The sequence below is a fragment of the Pristiophorus japonicus genome, chromosome 7 (genome assembly GCF_044704955.1).
Source record: "Pristiophorus japonicus isolate sPriJap1 chromosome 7, sPriJap1.hap1, whole genome shotgun sequence".
NCBI lineage: Eukaryota > Metazoa > Chordata > Chondrichthyes > Pristiophoridae > Pristiophorus > Pristiophorus japonicus.
In genome coordinates this window covers 191,063,050-191,087,740 of record NC_091983.1, presented here as the reverse complement: position 1 = coordinate 191,087,740, position 24,691 = coordinate 191,063,050, and the positions used below count along the sequence as shown (strand labels likewise).

General features: G+C 42.7%; 1 protein-coding gene across 5 annotated transcripts in view; it reads left to right on the top strand.

Moving 5' to 3' along the window:
* Nucleotides 1-24,691, top strand: part of pdss2 (prenyl (decaprenyl) diphosphate synthase, subunit 2) — a 376,986-nt gene that overhangs the window by 270,653 nt on the left and 81,642 nt on the right. For all 5 annotated transcript variants that reach the window (XM_070885631.1, XM_070885629.1, XM_070885630.1 and 2 more), the window contains exons 5-6: nt 13,292-13,366; nt 18,325-18,495. In XM_070885631.1, the coding sequence (XP_070741732.1) occupies nt 13,292-13,366; nt 18,325-18,495 (246 nt within the window). The remainder of the gene's footprint in view (nt 1-13,291; nt 13,367-18,324; nt 18,496-24,691) is intronic.

Genomic DNA, 24,691 nt, shown 5'->3' with positions numbered 1-24,691 from the left:
TGTACTGGTCCCACCTCCCCCAGAACCTGTTCCAATGCCCCACGAATTTGAATCCCTCCCTGCTGTACCACTGCTCAAGCCACGTATTCATCTGTGCTATCCTGCGATTCCTACTCTGACTAGCACGTGGCACTGGTAGCAATCCCGAGATTACTACTTTTGAGGTCCTACTTTTTAATTTAGCTCCTAGCTCCTTAAATTCGTCTCGTAGGACCTCATCCTTTTTTTTACCTATGTCGTTGGTACCAATGTGCACCACGACAACTGGCTGTTCTCCCTCCCTTTTCAGAATGTCCTGCACTCGCTCGGAGACATCCTTGACCCTTGCACCAGGGAGGCAACATACCATCCTGGAGTCTCGATTGCGGCCGCAGAAACGCCTATCTATTCCCCTTATGATTGAATCCCCTATCACTATCGCTCTCCCACTCTTTTTTATGCCCTCCTGTACAACAGAGCCAGCCACGGTGCCATGAACTTGGCTGCTGCTGCTCTCCCCTGATGAGTCATCACCCTCAACAGCACTCAAAGCACTGTATCTGTTTTGCAGGGGAATGACCAGATGGGACCCCTGCACTACCTTCTTTATACTACTCTTCCTGCTGGTCTTCCATTCCCTAGCTGGCTGTGGATCCTTCTCATGCGGTAAGACCAACTCACAACACGTGCCACTTATGTCATTCTCAGCATCGTGGATGCTCCAGAGTGAATCCACCCTCAGCTCCAATTCCGCAACGCGGTCCGTCAGGAGATGGAGGCGGATACACTTCTCACAGACGTAGTCGTCAGGGACACCAGAAGTGTCCCTGAGTTCCCACATGGTACAGGAGGAGCATATCAAGTGACCGAGCTCTCCTGCCATGACTTAATCCTTAGATACACTTAAATTAGTAACAATGTTACAGTTTACTTACTGATATAAAAAATAAAAAGAAAAGCTACTCACCAATCACCAGCCAATCACTTACCCCCTTGGCTGTGACGTCACCTTTTGATTACTTTCTACTACTTTTTTGCTTTCTCTCCCGCTGCAGCTGCACAAGTACGCCTTTATAGGCCGCTCCGACGCTGCTCCTGCCTCTCACCAACTGCCGCTGACTGTGGAACACCCGCTGGGCCTTTATAGGCCGCTCTGACGCTGCTCCCGCCTCTCACCAACTGCCGCTGACTGTGGAACACCCGCTGGGCCTTTATAGGCCGCTCTGACGCTGCTCCCGCCTCTCACCAACTGCCGCTGACTGTGGAACACCCGCTGGACCTTTATAGGCCGCTCTGACGCTGCTCCCGCCTCTCACCAACTGCCGCTGACTGTGGAACACCCGCTGGGCCTTTATAGGCCGCTCTGACGCTGCTCCCGCCTCTCACCAACTGCCGCTGACTGTGGAACACCCGCTGGGCCTTTATAGGCCGCTCTGACGCTGCTCCCGCCTCTCACCAACTGCCGCTGTTGGCAGGGCAGTCAGTCCTGCATAAGTTTATTACCAGAGCCTCACCACAAGAGTTGTTGACAATTAAGCCATACCAGGCTCTTTATGCCTGGAATAGAGGAGTTGCTACAGATGCCCCTTAGCATTCTTTATCAGTTGTAAAACTTAGGAAGAACTATCAGTGGTGAAGTTTCAAACATCACTTCTAGTGAAACATAGAAAATAGGTGCAGGAGTAGGCCATTCGGCCCTTCGAGCCTGCACCACCATTCAATGAGTTCATGGCTGAACATGCAATTTCAGTACCCCATTCCTGCTTTCTCGCCATACCCCTTGATCCCCCTAGTTGTAAGGACTACATCGAACTCCTTTTTGAATATATTTAGTGAATTGGCCTCAACAACTTTCTGTGGTAGAGAATTCCACAGGTTCACCACTCTCGGGGGGTGAAGAAGTTACTCCTCATCTCGATCCTAAATGGCTTACCCCTTATCCTTAGACTGTGACTCCTGGTTCTGGACTTTCCCAATATTGGGAACATTCTTCCTGCATCTAAGCTGTCTAAACCCGTCAGAATTTTAAACGTTTCTACGAGATCCCCTCTCATTTTTTCTGAACTCCAGTGAATGCAAGCCCAGTTGATCCAGTCTTTCTTGATATGTCAGTCCTGCCATCCTGGGAATCAGTCTGGTGAACCTTCGCTGCACTCCCTCAATAGCAAGAATGTCCTTCCTCAAGTTCGGAGACCAAAACTGTACACAATACTCCAGGTGTGGCCTCACCAAGGCCCCTGTACAACTGTACCAACACCTCCCTGCCCCTGTACTCAAATCCCCTCGCTATGAAGGCCAACGTGCCATTTGCTTTCTTAACCGCCTGCTGTACCTGCATGCCAACTTTCAATGACTGATATACCATGACACCCAGGTCTCGTTGCACCTCCCCTTTTCCTAATCTGTCACCATTCAGATAATAGTCTGTCTCTCTGTTTTTACCACCAAAGTGGATTACCTCACATTTATCACATTATACTTCATCTGCCGTACATTTGCCCACTCACCTAACCTATCCAAGTCACTCTGCAGCCTCATAGCATCCTCCTCGCAGTTCACACTGCCACCCAACTTAGTGTCATCAGCAAATTTGGAGATACTACATTTAATCCCCTCGTCTAAATCATTAATGTACAATGTAAACAGCTGGGGCCCCAGCACAGAACCTTGTGGTACCCCCACTAGTCACTGCCTGCCATTCTGTCACTTCTATTCAGAAGTTTAAATACAAACTTAGCAATCAACTTGCTAAACCAAAGGTGCTGTGAGAAAATTATTCTTTGGCTGATTGCAGTCTGACACAATTCTGCAATTCTTTTGTTGCCAGCAATCACCAGAGCCAAATTTCAGATGTCTCTACCCCTTTTGGAGAGGTCTCCAGTTGCACTATACTATTCGTTAATACCTTTCTCAACTCTGTCAGACAATTATAGACGATTTTACCAAAAACATTTACAATCAATGCTGTGAAGCGTTTTTTGATGTATAATATTTTGGTGACATTAAATATGGTAAGCACTTTGCATTGTCAAAATTATCAACTATGGGCATGAATTATTTTTAATTTGAATGCTGCCTTATTATCACAGAAGGAGAAATGTATGCTGTAATAGAGCTGCTCATATGTCTGTGTGCGAACACTAACCTTGTATTATTTTCACTGAATTTTATGAATGACTTCCTGTCATCCTTTCATAAATATGCATACCGGATACCACATCTGTTCGTGTACCCAAAAACACTGAACTCCCCGAGGAGCTGAAGGAGCTTTTGTACAATACACATACTCTTGTGTATTTTAAGTACTGCCAAATAGAAGGCAGTTAATGTAATAAAAGACAATGGATCTGTAATTTTCTAGCTTTATCAATAGCAGTAAACCTCTTTATAGAATAACATTAGTTTAAACAAAGTTGTGGGATATTTAAAAGCCCCCCACCTTTAAGTAAATGTCCTGTTGCTATGGTAAATATGCGTACTTTTAATCTTAGCATTTTTGAATGATTTCCAAGATCACTTTTACCATTGGTTGTTTTTGCAGGGAGATTTTGTGACTGAAATCTCCCTCTTCTTCCAGTTCTTGTTTTCTACAGATAGCAAAAGAATGAATTCCTGCAATTTAAACCGAATAGATTATTGAATTAACGGTAAATGTATACTGCAACAAAGACTTTCCCTGAATAAAGTGAACTGAAACGTCTCAATTTGATACTGGGGCGTTTGACTGTTTACCCCTTTAACTATATATGGTTTTCTGGTGTGGGCAGGATTTATACTGTTTACAACAATTTGCATATTTATAGCGCGCCTTTAATGCAGAAAAACGTCCCAAGATGCTTCACACAGATAATCAGACAAAAATGGACGCCAAGCCAAAGAGGGAGATATTACAATGGGTGATGAGGCGGATTTAAAATTATGATTTAACATTATTAATTAAGCTGGCATCTATTACTTTTTGTGGGAGAGAGTTGCACACTTCTCCCACTCTTTGCATGAATAAGTGTTTCCTAACTTCTCTCTTGCATGGTCTGGCTCTGAGTTTATGGTTATGTCCCCATGTCTGAGACTCCCCCACCAGCGGGAAAAGTTTCTATCTACCCTGTCCATTCCTTTCAAAATCCTAAAAACCTCAATCAAATCACCCCTTAACCTTCGATGTTCCAGGAAATACAAGCCTAGTTTATCTAATGTCTCCTCATAATCTGCGCTGCACTCCTTCCAAGACTAAGGAGGCTCATGATGGAGAGACAGATGGGTTTATAGAGGGAAATTCAGAGCATGGGGCCGAGGTGGCTGTAGGTACGATTGCCAATGGTTGGACGAAGGAAGGAGGGGGATGCATAATAGGCCGGACAGACGACAGAGAATGGGGGTGTCGGATGTTACATCAGAACATCAGAACATAAGAAATAGGAGCAGGAGTAGGCCATAAGGCTCCTCGAGCCTGCTCCGTCATTCAATAAGATCATGGCTGATCTGATCATGGTCTCAGCTCCACTTCACTGCCCGCTCCCCATAACCCCTTATCCACTTATCGTTTAAGAAACTGTCTATTTCTGTCTTAAATTCATTTAGTGTCCCAGCTTCCACAGCTTTCTGAGGCAGCGAATTCCACAGATTCACAACCCTCTGAGAGAAGAAATTTCTCCTCATCTCAGTTCTAAATGGGCGGCCCCTTATTCTAAGATCATGCCCTCTAGTTCTAGTCTCCCCCACCAGTGGAAACATCCTCTGCATCCACCTTGTCAAGCCCCCTCATAATCTTATACATTTCGATAAGATCACACCTCATTCTTCTGAATCCCAATGAGTAGAGGACCAACCTACTCAATCTTTTCTCATAAGTCAACCCCCTCATCCCCGGAATCAACCTAGTGAATCTTCTCTGAACTGCCTCAAAAGCAAGCATATCCATTCGTAAATGTGGAAACCAAAACTGCACACACTATTCCAGGTGTGGCCTCACCAATACCCTGTACAGCTGTAACAAGACCTCCCTGCTTTTATACTCCACCTCTGCAATAAAGGCCAAGATTCCATTGGCCTTCCTGATCACTTGCTGTACCATTTGTGTTTCATGCACAAGTACCCCCAGGTCCCGCTGTACTGCAGCACTTGGCAATTTTTCTCCATTTAACTAATAACTTGCTCTTTTGAATTTTCTGCCAAAGTGCATGACCTCACACTTTCTAGCATTATACTCCATCTGCCAAATTCTTGCCCACTCACAGCCTGTCTATGTCCTCCTGCAACCTTTTTGTCCTCTTCACACATTGCTTTTCCTCCCATCTTTGTATCATCAGCAAACTTGGCTACTTTGCACTCAGTCCCCTCTTCCAAGTCGTTAATATAGATTGTAAATAGTTGGGGTCCCAGCACTGATCCCTGCGGCACCCCACTCATTACTGATTGCCAATCAGAGAATGAACCATTTATTCCGCCTCTAAAGGTACAACTAAAGGAATTTGCAGAGCTTGGGTGGGTTGAGGCCATGAAGTAATTTAAACATGAGGATCAGAGTTTTAAATTGGAGATATTGGGAACCGGAAGCTAATGTAGATCAACAAGACAGGAGTGATGGGTGAGTAGAACTAGGTGCAAGATAGGATACGGGCAGCAGTGTTTTGGATGAGCTGAAGTTGAGAGGGTGGAGGATGAAGGATAAGAGAGGCTAGCCATGAGAGCATTGGAATAGTCGAGTCTGGAGATGGCACAGGCTTGGATAAGGGTTTCATCAGCAGATGGACTGAGCCAGAGACAAAAGTGTGTGATATTACAGAGTTGGAAGTTGGTGGTGAGATGTCAGAGGGATAAAACGTGACATTCACAGACGATATCATTGTGACTATGTTTGGGGCATTTCAGTGCTGTGCAAAGGACGTTAATCTGGTTGGAGAGATTCTTATGTGGTGGTGCAGGAAAGATGGACATGGATTTGAGAGGTGACAACATGCTCAGCAACTTGGATGAGCAAAGATAGGTTGCAAATGGGACAGTATTTCACTCGGATAGAAGGGTCACGTGAGGGTTTTTTAATGAGGGGTGATGAACGAACATGATTTTAAAAGGGAGGGCGACAGTACCTTTAGCAGTGGGAATCATTTACAATGTCAGCTAGTACGGGTCCAAGAAGGGAAGCTTAGTGGGAATGGGGGTCAAGGGAACAGGAAGTGAGTCTCGGACAAGATGAGCTCGGAGAGGGCATGAGAGGAGATTGGAGAAAGTATAGACGAGAGAAAGAGGCAGGTTCAGGGCTAGGGGGGTTGTTTGCCTTGGTGGGCAAGTGGAAGGTGGAGAAGTAACAGAGGAAACTGAATGGATTGGCTCAATCTTAGTGACGAAGAAATCAACATGCATCTCGCACTTGTTTAGGACCAATTCAAAACATGACCCATCAGTGCTGCGTCATCACTTGTGTGTTGATAAATACCAATATATATCCGCATTTCAAGAATTGAATAAAAGTGCTGACATGAAGTTTATTGTGCCTCTGTTTGATAATATAGATTTGCTCCTTTTATGGAGTGATTTGTAGTTAAACATTGCCGATTACCTTTGAGTGTATGACATGTCACTGTGTATAAATTTGATAAGGCAATTGCTGATATTACTTCACAATTGTTTAGGAGCTGGTGTATTATAATGTTAAGTTGATTCCATCCATCAGAAATTCCATGACCACGCACATTCTGGTGCAAGCTCCTCTTGATAGTAAACAACATAACCATCGGCGAACCCCCCACCATCAATATCCTGGGGGTCACCATTGACCATAAACGTAACTGGACCAGTCGCATAAGCAAAAGACAGAAAGGAGATGAGGAAAAGTGGAGGGCAGAGAAACCCAAGGCAAAGAACAAAAAGGGCCACTGTACAGCAAAATTCTAAAAGGACAAAGGGTGTTAAAAAAACAAGCATGAAGGCTTTGTGTCTTAATGCAAGGAGTATCCGTAATAAGGTGGATGAATTAACTGTGCAAATAGATGTTAACAAATATGATGTGATTGGGATTACGGAGACGTGGCTCCAGGATGATCAGGGCTGGGAACTCAACATCCAGGGGTATTCAACATTCAGGAAGGATAGAATAAAAGGAAAAGGAGGTGGGGTAGCATTGCTGGTTAAAGAGGAGATTAATGCAATAGTTCGGAAGGACATTAGCTTGGATGATGTGGAATCTATCTGGGTAGAGCTGCAGAACACCAAAGGGCAAAAAACGTTAGTGGGAGTTGTGTACAGACCTCCAAACAGTAGTAGTGATGTTGGGGAGGGCATCAAACAGAAAATTAGGGGTGCATGCAATAATGGTGCAGCAGTTATAATGGGTGATTTTAATATGCACATAGATTAGGCTAGCCAAACTGGAAGCAATACGGTGGAGGAGGATTTCCTGGAGTGCATAAGGGATGGTTTTCTAGACCAATATGTCGAGGAACCAACTAGGGGGGAGGCCATCTTAGACTGGGTGTTGTGTAATGAGAGAGGATTAATTAGCAATCTCGTTGTGTGAGGCCCCTTGGGAAAGAGTGACGATAATATGGTGGAATTCTACATTAGGATGGAGAATGAAACAGTTAATTCAGAGACCATGGTCCAGAACTTAAACAACGGTAACTTTGAAGGTATGAGGCGTGAATTGGCTAGGATAGATTGGCGAATGATACTTAAGGGGTTGACTGTGGATGGGCAATGGCAGACATTTAGAGAACGCATGGATGAATTACAACAATTGTACATTCCTGTCTGGCGTAAAAATAAAAATAAAAAAGGGAAGGTGGCTCAACCGTGGCTATCAAGGGAAATCAGGGATAGTATTAAAGCCAAGGAAGTGGCATACAAATTGGCCAGAAATAGCAGCGAACCCGGGAACTGGGAGAAATTTAGAACTCAGCAGAGGAGGACAAAGGGTTTGATTAGGGCAGGGAAAATGGAGTACGAGAAGAAGCTTGCAGGGAACATTAAGACGGATTGTAAAAGTTTCTATAGATATGTAAAGAGAAAAAGGTTAGTAAAGACAAACATAGGTCCCCTGCAGTCAGAATCAAGGGAAGTCATAATGGGGAACAAAGAAATACAAACCAATTGAACAAGTACTTTGGTTCTGTATTCACTAAGGAGGACACAAACAACCTTCCGGATATAAAAGGGGTCAGAGGGTCTAGTAAGGAGGAGGAACTGAGGGAAATCCTTATTAGTCGGGAAATTGTGTTGGGGAAATTGATGGGATTGAAGGCCGATAAATCCCCAGGGCCTGATGGACTGCATCCCAGAGTACTTAAGGAGGTGGCCTTGGAAATAGCGGATGCATTGACAGTCATTTTCCAACATTCCATTGACTCTGGATCAGTTCCTATCGAGTGGAGGGTAGCCAATGTAACCCCACTTTTTAAAAAAGGAGGGAGAGAGAAAACAGGGAATTATAGACCGGTCAGCCTGACCTCAGTCGTGGGTAAAATGATGGAATCAATTATTAAGGATGTCATAGCAGCGCATTTGGAAAGAGGTGACATGATAGGTCCAAGTCAACATGGATTTGTGAAAGGGAAATCATGCTTGACAAATCTGGAATTTTTTGAGGATGTTTCCAGTAGAGTGGACAAGGGAGAACCAGTTGATGTGGTATATTTGGACTTTCAGAAGGCTTTCGACAAGGTCCCACACAAGAGATTAATGTGCAAAGTTAAAGCACATGGGATTGGGGGTAGTGTGCTGACATGGATTGAGAACTCGTTGTCAGACAGGAAGCAAAGAGTAGGAGTAAATGGATACTTTTCAGAATGGCAGGCAGTGACTCGTGGGGTACCGCCAAGGTTCTGTGCTGAGGCCCCAGCTATTTACACTGTACATTAATGATTTAGACGAGGGGATTAAATGTAGTATCTCCAAATTTGCGGATGACACTAAGTTGGGTGGCAGTGTGAACTGCGAGGAGGATGCTATGAGGCTGCAGAGTGACCTGGATAGGTTAGGTGAGTGGGCAAACGCATGGCAGATGAAGTATAATGTGGATAAATGTGAGGTTATCCACTTTGGTGGTAAAAACTGAGAGACAGACTATTATCTGAATGGTGACAGATTAGGAAAAGGGGAGGTGCAACAAGACCTAAGTGTCATGGTAGATCAGTCATTGAAGGTTGGCATGCAGGTACAGCAGACGGTTAAGAAAGCAAATGGCATGTTGGCCTTCATAGCAAGGGGATTTGAGTACAGGGGCAGGGAGGTGTTGCTACAGTTGTACAGGGCCTTGGTGAGGCCACACCTGGAGTATTGTGTACAGTTTTGGTCTCCTAACTTGAGGAAGGACATTCTTGCTATTGAGGGAGTGCAGCGAAGGTTCACCAGATTGATTCCCGGGATGGTGGGACTGACCTATCAAGAAAGACTGGATCAACTGGGCTTGTATTCACTGGAGTTCAGAAGAATGAGAGGGGACCTCATAGAAACGTTTAAAATTCTGACGGGTTTAGACAGGTTGGATGCAGGAAGAATGTTCCCAATGTTGGGGAAGTCCAGAACCAGGGGTCACAGTCTAAGGATAAGGGGAAAGCCATTTAGGACCGAGATGAGGATAAACTTCTTCACCCAGAGAGTGGTGAACCTGTGGAATTCTCTACCACAGAAAGTTGTTGAGGCCAATTCACTAAATATATTCAAAAAGGAGTTGGATGTAGTCCTTACTACTAGGGGGATCAAGGGGTATGGCGAGAAAGCAGGAATGGGGTACTGAAGTTGCATGTTCAGCCATGAACTCATTGAATGGCGGTGCAGGCTAGAAGGGCCGAATGGCCTACTCCTGCAGCTATTTTCTATGTCTATGTCTATGTCTAAATACTGTGGCAACAAGAGCGGCGCACCATGGCTGCAGTGTGTACCATCTACAAGATGCACTGCAGCAACTCGCCACGGTTTCTTTGGCAGCACCTTCCAAACCTGCGACCTCTACCACCTGGAAGGACAAGGGTCACAGGCGCATGGGAACACCATCACCTGCAAGTTCCCTTCCAAGTTACGCACCATCCTGACTTGGAAATATATCGCCGTTCTTTCATCGTCGCTGGGTCAAAATCCTGGAACTCCCAAACAGCACTGTGGGAGTATCTTCACCACAAGGACTGCAGCGGTTCAAGAAGGCGACTCACCACCACCTTCTCAAGCAATTAGGGATGGGCAATAAATCCTGGCCTTGCCAGTGACGCCCACATCCCGGAACAAATAAATTTTTTTTAAAAAGCTCAAGTAGTCTGTGCAACAATCGTTTTCTACCACTTAAAATGCCATCTTTGTAGATTTTATCTTGACCACTCCTGACTGACTGAATCCACAAATCAATTCCTCCAGATAACTTGTATTGGTTTCTTCACCTCATTTAATCTCTACATTTATTGGTTCAAGCAGTCCTAACGATTGTTTTTTTGTGCAGATCTTTATTTCTATTATTTTTTTCTATTGTAAAATGATTCTGCTGAAGTGTTTACTGAAAGACAGTTCCATTAAGGCTTACATACCTCAATAATGGTGGTGTCCAAACTATGGTCCAGTTCTGGTGCCATCCCACAAGATCAAGCTAGCAGTCTCATGCACCTCTATTGCTGACTCCTTCCCACCCCCTCTGTGAGGTTGTTCGTTCTTCCGTCTTCTGCATTATTGCTGGCTCTTCCCCCCCCCCCGCCACCCCCAACCCAACTCTCTGAAAAGTGCTGCTGCTGGTATACTGTAGAAATTGCTGCCCACAGTGCGTAGTTCAATGGCTTGAAGCAGCAGCAGGAGATGGTAATTGGCAGGAGATAGGAAGCACAGTGTGGAGAGATACACACAGCTACACTGAGGGGAGGGGTGTACCAACCTGAAATTGGAGAGGAAAGGAGAGGGGCAACAGTTGCTCTCCTTTCGTGTTGAGTGAATGCTGGGATGTCTTCCTGAAGATGGAGGAAAATTCAGAGTGGAAAATCACTCCTGGTACTCCCTCCTGCCTCCTGGTGGCAAGGTTATTGGCAACGTTCTGGGAGCAGGGCACCCATTACTCTGCTGGCAGCAGAGCCTCAAAGCCAGTTGAACTGAAAATGAGTGATGCTTTTATGTAATTTTTTTTGTTGGTTGAATAATTTTTTGAGTTCTTTGATGCTTTGCTTTATTATAACATTATTTCATAGTGTATTTTCAGAAGAAGTTGTGGAAAATATTGGTTCTCTGTTAAATGCAAAGGAAACTCATTTCTCTTGAGGATTACTCATATAAGTGCTGACACCTGCAATCGTTCTTTCAAAATAAGACCTATGTTAGTGATCCTAAACTATTCCATTAAGTGTTAGGGAAATATTGCCAGTACTAACGTTTGGGTTGTGAACTTTGAAATGTAACACTGGAGTCTTCATATTCTGTAGTGTTTCAGGCAAGTTTTGTTCAGAATTGCATAATATTATTTCCTGAAATAATATTAGCAATAAAATGCAATATTGGACAGAGCCCTGCACTGTGGCAAAAATCCTTTTAGTTACTTGTGTATTGGCTGTGAATGTGTGCTTTATTGTCCACAGTATTTGGGGAATAACATTAACTGTATTCTTAATTATTCAATAATTCTGATTCCGTTTTTGCTAAGTCACTCAGTCATTTTACCAAATTCTGACAATTGCAAACTAAATGATAACATCTGTAATTTTACTTCTGTCATCTTGCTTTTGTTTAGTTTTATTCCCTTGTTCTTTGCTTTAAAAAGAAGTGGCCCTCCTAATGCTGGTCAGGATCAGTGCTGAAAGAGAACAAAGTCTCTGCTTGCATTGTATGGTGTCTAGTGTTACAATGAAGGCAGAAAATAGCTAGTTATCCACAGCTCAATGCATTGTTAGGAGTTCATGCTATCACTTTGACATTTAGAACAGGACTTGGTGTCTTCGTGAATTCCTCTTCGTATTACCAGTGGCTGTTGATCAGCCAGTCTCTAGGCACAGACCGTTTCACAAACCATAACATTTTTGTGAGTGATTGATTTGTATTATGTGTCTCAGCCATCAGAAGAATCTTGGGATGTAGCTTGTATGAACTGTAATACAATCCTTTGCTGGGAGTTCGGTTACAGTTCTTCATAGACCTGTTGGCGATACTCAATCCGTTCGGATTTGGGAATGGGGCTTATCTGATACTTTCCAAAAAAACCTTCATTTTCTCTATTCCCATGTTAAATAACACAACACATCTGGTAACACTGTAGGAGCATTGTCCTTGGGTTACTGCAGCAGCTCATATTGCTACAATATTTCCTCAAGGATCTAGTTACTCAAAGGGCAACATGACTGATTAAGAACCATGTTTACTCTGGACTCCAAACTTAAACCTTCTGGATTCAAGGGAGAAAAAGTTTTTTTTAATATAAAGTAACAGTACAGAGTTGTTGAGAATGGTATTGGTTGACGTGGATTTGTTGCATAATTAATATTTCTGCTTTTAATTATAACACTTTCTGTTTTGCACTGTACTGTAAAGCTTGTTTTGTTGAACAGAGTATGTTGCCGATAGATGAGATGTATCTTAATTTGTAGAAATACAGTGGAACCTTGTTTATATGCAATAGGTCAAGAGAGCAAAAGTTGCATAGAAACCACTTGCATATACTGTGACACAAATGCCTATTCCAGCACTGACTAAAGCAGTAACAAATTGCACTTGGTAAAGATCGCTTTTCCAATGAAAACTCAATATAACTACATCATATGGTGAAATTGTGATCAAAAGCAACATGCAAGTGACCTTAATTAGTTCAGTATTCCAATTGAATCAGGATTGATGTGGGCAAATTGTAACTGCTTAAATTCTGTGATACTAACAAAAGTAGTTGAGTCCAATTTTTGACTGATTTGTATAATTGACAGTATTTTCTTCAGCTAAATAATATTGAATGCTAATTAATGCAGTCAAAGCTTAATATGGTCACATTAGCTAAGATCATTTAACATTTTGTACATTCTACTTTACTACAGTTCAATTTTATCCCCATACTATGTGAAACAGTAGGGAAGGGATAAATATGATCATATCACACATGATTTTATATTGTAATTTCAGTCTGTCACGATGTGCTCTTATCAGGTTTTCATTGAAGTAGCAATTGTTAATCTTTCAAACAATATGACTTGGGAGACTTGGCAGCTAGGCTTTTGAATGGAAAGAAAGTAAGAAATGATTGCTGCTTGAAGTGCCGTTAGAACAGCAGAATCTGATTGTCATGTACAAATGGGTGAGACTATATAGAATTTCAGTTGGCGAGAGAGGCTGTCCTCACAATCCTGAATGACGTCTTTATTTCTTTCTGTAGGTTGTGGAGCTTGTATCAAGTGCAATTGGAGACTTGGTTCAAGGCGTATATTACGAAAATTCTAGAACTGATGAGGTAATATAATCATTTTATTGTGTTTCCTTTGTAAAACCATGAACTATTTGAGGAATGCTAAAAATAATATATATAGGGTGTTAAAAATACATCCCCACGTTCCACATAATCGATGAGTAAAAAAAGTCAGTAAACAATAAAGGAAAATATATTAATTGCTTCTTTTTGTGAGATGACAGCCACTTTAGCTCAAAATTTGCTAAAAACCTGGTAACATCAAATTTAATAGGCCTATTAATGGGGTTATCACAACTCTGGGGGGGGCGGCGGAGGTGGGGGAGAAAACACTGCAAAAAGTAGAAATCTGAAGTTAAAAACAGAAAATGCTGGAAATATTTCACACTTCTGAATTGTTGCCCTGTCCTTATAACTTAGAACTATGATGAGGGGGAAAGTAGTAGGTTAGAACACTGTCTTTTTGACCTTTAGGACCTGGGTTCCAATCCCAACTGGATTAATGGGAAAAGGACCACAACTCAGATTTCAGAGGATGGCTGGTGTGAGTAGGGAGTGCTGTTCTGAAGATGACCTTTAGTGGCACTTTTACTCTTCAGTTGTGCTGTGTCTGACCTTGGAGTGTTTATTGCTGACACTGGGTGACAAAGGTGGACACATTCTCCCTTTCCTTCACCCGAATGACTCTCCCCTTTCTCCGGGATATCACTGCTGGAGCTTTAGTCAACAACTCCATCCTCATTGTATCATGCAACTGCCAGGCTGGTAGAAGTCAAACTCGGTGGACCTTGGTCTTAGTCTAGTCTTACATTCGTATGGTTAAACACTTGGGAGGGTGGGGGTGAGTAAGTGTGCAACAACTTCATAAATGCGTATAAAGGTCATGTGTTTGCAATATATTGCAACCACAGAAATTCTCCCCCCACCCCATGTGCCAGCATCAAGTACTGCCAAATCCAGTACAGTAAAACAACCTGCTGAGTAAACTTGCCTCTACTCTGTTCCAGAAACATGCCAAAATCTCGAGAGGGCCATGCCTTACTGTACTCGTGTGAAATTTTTCCACACTCATCATCGTCATGAACTCTCTAAATAGAATGAATGATTTGTGCCAAATTAAGTTCAGTTTTATGCCATGGCCCAGCTGATTGCCCAAACTCGTGTAACATTGAAATCTTAGAGCCAATTGCCAGAGAAGGTTTTCATCCCATTAGTCTGGTCTGGATTCAACCCCAGATATGGGGAGATGGAATTAACTAACTTGCTTACCCAATGTGCACCCCTCAGTTTTTATTTCACATCAGTGTGCCGGTTGGGTATTTCATTTATAATACATTTATACTCCAATAAAACATGAATAACTTGTAGAAAAATAAAAATGAAAGATTGAATAGTGTTGATGTCATTGTAAACAAATATACAAGTTCATCAGGAAGTAGATCTTGCAGATTTGTGCATAAAAGTTTGTGTTCTTTTAATTTTGTAATTAATAATCCATAAAATCATTAAAAAATGGAGAGATCTGTCCACAAGAAAAGAACAGATTATACATGCATAACCAGATACAGTTGCATATTATTTAGACTTTGGTTGTACTAAGAAAGGGAAAAAAACTTATGTTTTTAAAGTGACTGCAGTGGAAGGCTAATGGAATGATGGTTTTTACCGCAAAGGCATTGGAATTCAAAATGATGGAGTAATATTTCATTTGTACAGAGCCTTGGTCAGACCCCATCTGGAGTGTTGCGTTCAGTTTTGGGCGCCATACCTTAGGAAAGATATATTGGCCTTGGAACTTGTACAGCACAGATTCACTCGAATGATGCCAAGGCTTAAAGGGTTAAATTATGAAGACCACTTGTCTAAACTTCACTTGTATTTTCTTGAGTTTAGAAGGTTGCGGGGTAAGCTAATCGAGCTATTTAAAGTGATTCAGGGATTTGATAGAGTAGATACAAATAAACTATTTCCTCTGGGGCAGAAATCATAAAATTAGAGTTCACTATTTCGAAGTGAAATCAAAGAATCACTTTTTCATGCAAAATGTAGTGGTAATCTGGAACTCGCTCCCCAAAAGTCTGTGGATGCTGGATCAATTGAAATGTTCAAGACTGATCAGTAAATTTTTGTTAGGTAAGTGTACATAGAATATTCAGCACAGAAACATGTAATTTAGCCCAACGAATCCATGCTAGTATTGATGTTCCACTCGAACCCCCTCCTGTCTTTCCTCATCTAACTCTATCAGCATAACTCTCTTCCCTTCTACCTCATATGCTTATCTAGCCTCTGCTCAAATGCATCTATACTATTCGCTTCAACCACTCCCTGTTGTAGCGAGTACCACATTCTCACCACTCTCTGGGTAAAGCGGTTTCTTCTGAATTCCCTATTTGATTTCTTGGTGACTTTCCTATATTGATGGCCTCTAGTTATGCTCTTTCCCATAAGTGGAACACACTCTCTGTATCTACTCTATCAAAACCTTTCCTAATTTTAAAGACTTCTAAAGTCACCCCTTAGCCTTCTCTTTTCAAGAGAAAAAAGGCCCAGCCTGTTCATCCTTTCCTGATAGGTATAACCTCGCATTTCTGGTATCATCCTTGTAAATCTTTTTTGCACCCTCTCCAGTACCTCTATATCCTTTTTATAATATGGCGGCGAGAATTGTATGCAGTACTTCAAGTGTATGGAGCAAAGGTGGGTAAATAGAGTTGGGGTACACCGGGGCCCAGGAGAGGCGTGAGTCTGGGGTCCAGAAGAAGCGAGGGCCCAGGGGCAGCACGAGACAGCCCACACTGCTATATGTGTGCGCGCTCGGTCCGTGCAGCAGAGCTGGTCTCCAGTCGTCTTGGGTAATCCTTGCCACTGGACCAAGACCTAGCTCTGTCAAGCCCGTGTGGTGGCTGGTGTGCAACGGCCACCACACGTTAACAAAATCCAAGCACAGGCATCTTCCACCCTCCAAGATGTAGTTCGGGATCTGGAATATTAGGTCCTTCATTGAAACACCTGTAAACTCATTCCTTTTTGGCGTGGAAGCAAGTCATCCTCGTGTCGAGGGACTGCCTATGATGATGATGGAGGTACCGATCAGACATAATCTAATTGAATGGGGGAACAGGCTAAATGGTCCACTCCTGTTCTTTATTTCTATGGCCCCTTCAGATGCTCGGTCCCATGTGTGTCTGACCACGCCTATATAAGTCCCGGCCATGGATCCATAATTCTCATGATTTGAGTCATAATTATGAATGGAGTCCAACTTGTGCTATGTGCTGTTCAAACTCTTTTCGTTTCCATTGGGCTGAACTGTACCTGCCCATTCTTTGCAGCATCTATTTCCCTTAATGTGTTTGGCTTGAGATCAACATGAAAACAAAGTTTGAATTTGCTTACAGTCCAGCATTGGTGAAAATCGAGATGCCTATTTTCAAATAAACTGCAAGCAGTTATACCTAGTCTAATTCCCTTAGTGTAAATAAATACATAGTTAACATCTGGCTGCCTGTATGGAATTTCCTTATTTTGTTAGGTTGAGAAGAGAAGGTGATCACATAGATTGTCAATTAGCTTTAATGGTGATGAGCGATGATGCTTAAGTATTCGTCAGACTGAACCCGGGGATGCTTGATTTGGATCCTGTAGCCACTCCAGTGCACTTTTTCCTTTCCACGGCGATGTGCTGAAAGTTCTCCCTTGTGCATGTTGCTGCTGGCAGCGTCCCTGTTCATACCACACTCCAAGGCCCATTGTTATCCTTCCAGCGCATTCCACTCTTGCAATAACGCAGTCCTCTTGAGCTGTACATTCAGGAGGATGAAAATTTTCTCTCATGATATACTGGTGCTTTTGTAATGCAACCTGGACTCCGAACTATCCGCTAATATAAGTGGAGCAAAATCGCTCCGTTCACTCTTCATTCTTCCAATTTTCCTCACAACTAAAATACTGATCTGGGTGTAAATGCATCTGGTTTAAAAAAAAACAAATCAAAGTGTTCAAATTAGAAGGGGATTCCCAATCTGACAATTTATTGTAATCAGTTTCTTGTGAAACATTACATTGGCTGGAATTTGCGATGGAAACTAACTGCGTTCGCCGTTATTACCACAACTTCAGGATGTCGCGCATGCAAATTCTGGGCCTATATTTTTTCAGCCTGCACTTCATTGCTACAACAGGAGAGCAGCATTGTAACGAGGTTGGGAATGTGCTGCAGTGATCATTGCAGTTTTACAGTTTGATGTGATACGAGCTTCACTTGGTCTATTATGTAGGTCCCCTTGCATTTACTCTACCATTTCATATTATAAACAAAGTACAGACCAATAATGTGATACAGTTTCAGGAATTCAATATCTCCTCAGCTTTCTTGCTAGTCAGATAAATTAGCTTTTTTCCGAGAATATAAGATCCACTAGAACAAATAGTCTGCATGCTTATAATATTTTGTGGGATTTTGAATATTAAGAGAAATGGAATACTTTGGATAGTCACACAAAAGTAACTAAATTCTGTTTTTCCCAGTCACCTCTTAAAGATCTTGTAGTAGGTAACTATTAATTGCTCAGTTTCTAGGGCTTATAATTTTTTTATAATCCTCAAGTAAATGAACCATCCAGTGTGAGCAGGAGCGAGGGGCTAGTGATTATCTGATAAATGATGTATCATTGCCTATACATGATTTAGCCTGACAACAATAACTGAATCTATGGGATGAGGAAGAAATGCCATGTTGGTCTTCTCTTCGTAATTGGAATGGTTCAGAAATGAGACCATTGGTCAACTTTAATGACTTCTGTTTTGAAATCATAACTAAATGTGATCCTTTACTCAGAGGATTTACTCAGTCACATGTTTGACTCTTAATGTTTGCTTTAATACTGATAGATTACTTACTATATTGAATCCTGTATTGCTCCAGAATGTACAGCTATATCTGTAGGCTCACTTATTACTCATGATGTTACGGAAATGATAATTGATGTGTTTACTCTTAGGAGAAGGTTACTGATGACATCCTGATGACTAACTGGGAAGAGCAGATTTTTCTATCTCATGGTGCTTTGCTGGCGAAGAGTTGTCAAGGTGCAATGCAACTGGCAAAACATGACGCTGAAGTTCAAGAGAAGGCATTTCAGTATGGAAAACACATGTCTCTAGCCTACAAGGTAAGCAACTTTGCACACTTTCTTGAAGTGTAGTCACTGTTGGAATGTAAAGAAATTAGATGAAGCACTCCAATCATGAATATTTACACAAGGATGGAAAATTGCCAGAGTAGTGATTTTTGGGATACTACAGACTGTAAGCAAGTTGGCCCAAGTGCTTGCATCTATGATGAAAGTCTGAATGGTCTTTTCAGTATGGAGTTAGTTCATTTTTAATAGTGATGTCTTCAAGCTGAAGCGTAACTGGATCATCAATCATCATCACGAATGTAACAATTTCACCTAATGTTCAGCAACTCTCCCAAACAGAAACCAAGACATGTAGGGGAAACACTTGTAGAGGAAATTGTATTCAAAAGATTAGTTGCAGTACCAGATTGACGCTAAAAACACAATCGGACAAAGTCTCTCTCTGAGTGTATCTGTGACCAGAGTTCATTATTAACATTCCCCTTCCCTCACTCCACTCCATCCACCTTAACCTCGGGAATGAAACAGGAAATGTTCGCATTAATTCCCTGTTCACTGTTAGTGCCTTTCTACACAAAATTTATCATCTCATCATTGGGGCAGTTCCTTTAGTATTGGGAAAAAAAGACCCAAAAGCAATCAATGAATTTTATTTTGGCTATATCTGATGTGGTTTTCATTGTTCGCCCGCCAGCTTAATAAATGTTCAGTTTAACTTGTAGAGTTTTCTGATTATTGTAATTGATTGGCTTAAGGAAGGAAAATTGTTCTTGAGCAATATTGCCACAGGCATGTTTTCCCATTCCCTTCCTTGGAAAATTTGGCAACAGTTGGGGAAAATTTGGTTTCCAGAGGAAGCAGCGGTTCCAAACACAGTCAATAGTGTGATTTAGATTTGGGTCTCTTAGCTGAGAGCCCAGTGATTGTACCTAATGAGATTAATCAAAAATTATCTGCATCAAAGCATTGTGTAGATCATGATCAAAACTTGGGTTTCTCCCTTGATATTTGAGGATAGATTTTGCCATATTGGTTTTAAGTATTACTTCAATAATCTGAGATTATTGGATGATGTGGAATCGGTATGGGTGGAGCTACGGAATACCAAAGGGCAGAAAACGCTAGCGGGAGTTGTGTACAGACCACCAAACAGTAGTAGTGAGGTTGGGGACAGCATCAAACAAGAAATAATGGATGTGTGCAATAAAGGTACAGCAGTAATCATGGGCGACTTTAATCTACATATTGATTGGGCTAACCTAACTGGTAGCAATGCGGTGGAGGAGGATTTCCTGGAGTGTATTAGGAATGGTTTTCTAGACCAATATGTCGAGGAACCAACCGGAGAGCTGGCTATCCTAGACTGGGTGATATGTAATGAGAAGGGACTAATTAGCAATCTTGTTGTGCGAGGCCCCTTGGGGAAGAGTAACCATAATATGGTAGAATTCTTTATTAAGATGGAGAGTGACAAAGTTAATTCAGAAACTAGGACCCTGAACTTAAGGAAAGGTAACTTTGATGGTATGAGGCGCGAATTGGCTAGATTAGACTGGCAAATGATACTTAAAGGGTTGACGGTGGATAGGCAATGGCAAACCTTTAAAGATCATATGGACGAACTTCAACAATGGTACATCCCTGTCTGGAGCAAAAATAAAACGGGGAAGGTGGCTCAACCGTGGCGAACAAGGGAAATTAAGGATAGCGTTAAATCCAAGAAAGAGGCATACAAATTAGCCAGAAAAAGTAGCAAGCCGGAGGATTGGGAGAAATTTACAATACAGCAGAGGAGGACAAAGGGTTTAATTCAGAGGGGGAAAATAGAATACGAGAGGAAGCTTACCGGAAACACAAAAAATGACTGCAAAAGCTTCTATAGATATGTGAAGAGAAAAAGATTAGTGAAGACCAGCGTTGGTCCCTTGCAGTTGGATTCGGGTGAATTTATAATGGGAAACAAAGAAATGGCAGACCAATTGAACAAGTACTTTGGTTTTGTCTTCACAAAGGAAGACACAAATAACCTTCCCGATGTACTAGGGGTCCGAAGGTCTAGTGAGAAGGAGGAACTGAAGGATATCCTTATTAGGCGGGAAATTGTGTTAGGGAAATTGACGGGATTGAAGGCCGATAAATCCCCAGGGCCTGATAGTCGACATCCCAGAGTACTTAAGGAAGTGGCCCTAGAAATAGTGGATGCATTGGTGATCATTTTCCAACAGTCTATCAACTCTGGATCAGTTCCTATGGACTGGAGGGTAGCTAATGTAACACCACTTTTTAAAAAGGGAGGGAGAGAGAAACGGGTAATTATAGACCAGTTAGCTTGATATCAGTAGTGGGGAAAATGTTGGAATCAATCATTAAGGATGAAATAGCAGCGCATTTGGAAAGCAGTGATAGGGTTGGTCCAAGTCAGCATGGATTTATGAAGGGGAAATCATGCTTGACAAATCTTCTGGAATTTTTTGAGGATGTAACTAGTAGAGTGGACAGGGGAGAACCAGTGGATGTGGTGTATTTGGACTTTCAAAAGGCTTTTGACAAGGTCCCACACAAGAGATTGGTGTGCAAAATCAAAGCACATGGTATTGGGGGTAATGTACTGATGTGGATAGAGAACTGGTTGGCAGACAGGAAGCAGAGAGTCGGGATTAACGGGTCCTTTTCAGAATGGCAGGCAGTGACTAGTGGAGTGCCGCAGGGCTCAGTGCTGGGACCCCAGCTCTTTACAATATATATTAATGATTTGGATGATGGAATTGAGTGTAATATCTCCAAGTTTGCAGATGACACTAAACTGGGTGGCGGTGTGAGCTGTGAGGAGGACGCTACGAGGCTGCAGGGTGATTTGGACAAGTTAGGTGAGTGGGCAAATGCATGACAGATGCAGTATAATGTGGATAAATGTGAGGTTATCCACTTTGGGGGCAAAAACACGAAGGCAGAATATTATCTGAATGGCGGCAGATTAGGAAAAGCGGAGGTGCAGCGAGACCTGGGTGTCATGATTCATAAGTCATTGAAGGTTAGCATGCAGATACAGCAGGCGGTAAAGAAGGCAAATGGTATGTTGGCCTTCATAGCTAGGGAATTTGAGTATCGGAGCAAGAAAGTCTTACTGCAGTTGTACAGGGCCTTGGTGAGGCCTCACCTGGAATATTGGCCCCAAGTTTCCACATGATTTGCTCCTGATTTTTAGGAGCAACTGGTGGAGAACGGAGTATCTTAGAAATCGGAATTCTCCACATTTAAGTTTTCTGCAGTTCTTGTCAGGTAGAACAGTTTCACTTTTGAACAGAATTTTTTTTTCAAAAGGGGGCATGTCCGGCCACTGACGCCTGATTTGAAAGTTTCCACAGTGAAAACGTACTCCAAACTAACTTAGAATGGAGCAAGTGAAGATTTTTGTAGGTTTGAAAAAACCTTGTCTACACATTAAAAAATCAGGCGCAGGTTACAAATTAGGCGTCGGGAACGAGGTGGGGGGAGGGGGGGGAAGGGAAGTCATTACATTCTACAATAAATCCTTAGTTATACTTATACAAATATTATACAAATAAATCCAACCTGAATAAAAATTTATAAGCAAAGAAAAGATTAAATAAACCATGTTCCTACCTGTGTGAAAGTGCTTCAGGCAGGCCTTTCAGGCAGCCGTTCCCGACGGCAGGGTGGGGCAGGCAGTGAGAAGGCTGCAGGAAGCCTCAGAACTTGAGGCAGCCGTTCCCGACGGGCCCGACCGACGGCAGGGGGAGAAGGCTGCAAGAAGCCTCAGTGCTGATCATGGAAGGGCAATGTGGTTTTATAAAAAAAATTTTTTAATTGAACAGCTACAAAGAACTACAAAAATGGGCGAGTGCCAATGTTTCCTTCACACTGCGCGTGCGCGAACGCTCCAACGCGCACGCGCAGGGTTGCCGGCATGAAAAAAAACTCATTTAAATGGTACCCGCCCCCTCCTACTTACAAAATCGGCGCGAGTGGTAGGCTCCGCCCCCTGGGCGCCGTGCCAAGCAGACATCGAACTGCAAAGCGCTCGAGAATAGCGCGATTTTTTTCAGGCACCGTTTTCGGTGCGAGAAACAGGCGCCCAGCTCGGAGGGGCCTGTGTGGAAACTTGGGGCCTCTGTGTTCAGTTTTGGTCTCCTAATCTGAGGAAGGATGTTCTTGCTATTGAGGGAGTGCAGCGAAGGTTCACCAGACTGATTCCTGAGATGGCAGGACTGACATATGAGGGGAGACTGGATCGACTGGACCTGTATTCACTGGAGTTTAGAAGAAGGAGAGGGGATCTCATAGAAACATATAAAATTCTGACGGGACTGGACAGATGCAGGAAGAATGTTCCCGATGTTAGGGAAGTCCAGAACCAGGGGACATAGTCTAAGGTTAAGGGGTAAGCCATTTAGGACCGAGATGAGGAGAAACTTCTTCATTCAGAGAGTTGTTAACCTGTGGAATTCCCTACCGCAGAGAGTTGTTGATGCCAGTTCATTGGATATATTCAAGAGGGAGTTAGATATGGCCCTTGCAGCTAAAGGGATCAAGGGGTATGGAGAGAAAGCAGGAACGGGGCACTGAAGGAATGATCAGCCATGATCTTATTGAATGGTGGTGCAGGCTCGAAGGGCCGGGTGGCCTACTCCTGCACCTATTTTCTATGTTTCTATGTGACAGATTTAGAGTTAGTTTAGTTTTAGGTTTGTTTTGTCATTCTGTTGCTCTGTCTCAAATGCAGGATCATTTTGCAGTAATTTAAGACGGCTGACTTTGCCCGTTGCTTTTTAGTGTCAGTCTGTTGCTATAAGCAGCCTTTGAGAGATTTGTGCCAAATTTAATGAGTAGCCTGACAATTCCTCCTATTACCTGAAGTTGCTTCTCTAATTTGTTCCTTATCGAGACAAAATAGTGGCTAAACTTTTAATGAATACAAATCAATAAGGTTAATTTCTAACTAATTATGTGCCCTGCACTTGGCTCTTTGTCATATAGTACCCGATTAACTGTTCATTCCATCAAATTGTTATCAACATCATTTATACCGGCACGTAGATTACATTCCCATAAAACTGCTTTACCCAGAGAGTGGTGAGAATGTGGAACTCGCTACCACAGGGAGTTGGTAAAGCGAACAGTGTAGTTGCATTTAAGGGGTGGTTAGATAAGCATATGAGTGCGAAGGGAATAGAGGGTTTTGCTGACAGATTTAGATGATGAAAGACGGGAGGAGGCTCGAGTGGAGCATAAACGCCGGCATAGACTGATTGGGCCGAATGGCCCGCTTTTGTGCTGCATATCCTATGTAATAGTTCCTGCTCTTGCATTGTTAGGTTTGTTAACTTTCTTATTTTTCAGGTCTTCTACTTATCATGGGTGTAACAAGAAATTAGAATTGAGAATAGAAACAAACCACTCATTTCAGAATGTATGTTGAATGGTCAAGGCCATTTTCATAGTCATGTGACTTCCTCCTACATTCTGTGTTTATATAATATATCTACATAAAGTATAAATCTACCCTTAAAGGTAGTAATCTCTGGATTTCTCCTGGTGCCACGTGCGAGTGAGTATAGAAATAGGAGGATAGAGCAGATGAATGCGTGGCTGGAGAGATGGGGCAGGAGGGAGGCCGTCAGATCCCTGTGGCATTGGGACCGCTTCTGGAGGAGGTGGGATCTGTACAGGCCGGACGGGTTGCACCTCACCAGGGCCGGAACCAATATCTTCGTGGGGATGTTTGCTCGTGCTGTTGAGGGTTTAAACTAATTTGGCAGGGGCACCAGGATGTAACATTAGAAAGGGGAAATAAAATGCTCAAAGGATTGGGAGAGGCAGAGAGCACTAATGTAAGAAATAGTAAGGTATTAGGTGGAGTCAAACGAAGAGGGAATACAGGATGAACTAATATGGGTTTACAGTGTATGTATGTGAACGCACAAAATGCAGTAAACAAGGTAAGTGAGCTGTAGGCACAAATAGGCATGTGGAAATATGATGATGTGGCAATAACTGAGACCTGGCTCAAAATGCAGGATTGGGTATTAAATATTCCTGGTTATAAGGTGTTTGGGAAAGATAGGGAGAGAAATATAGGAGGTAGTGTGGCAGTATTGGTTAAGGAGAATGTTACATTGCTGGAGAGGGAGGATGTCCTGGAGGGGTCAAGGACAGGATCTGTATGTCTAGAGTTAAGAAATAACAGAGGTGCCATTACACTGCT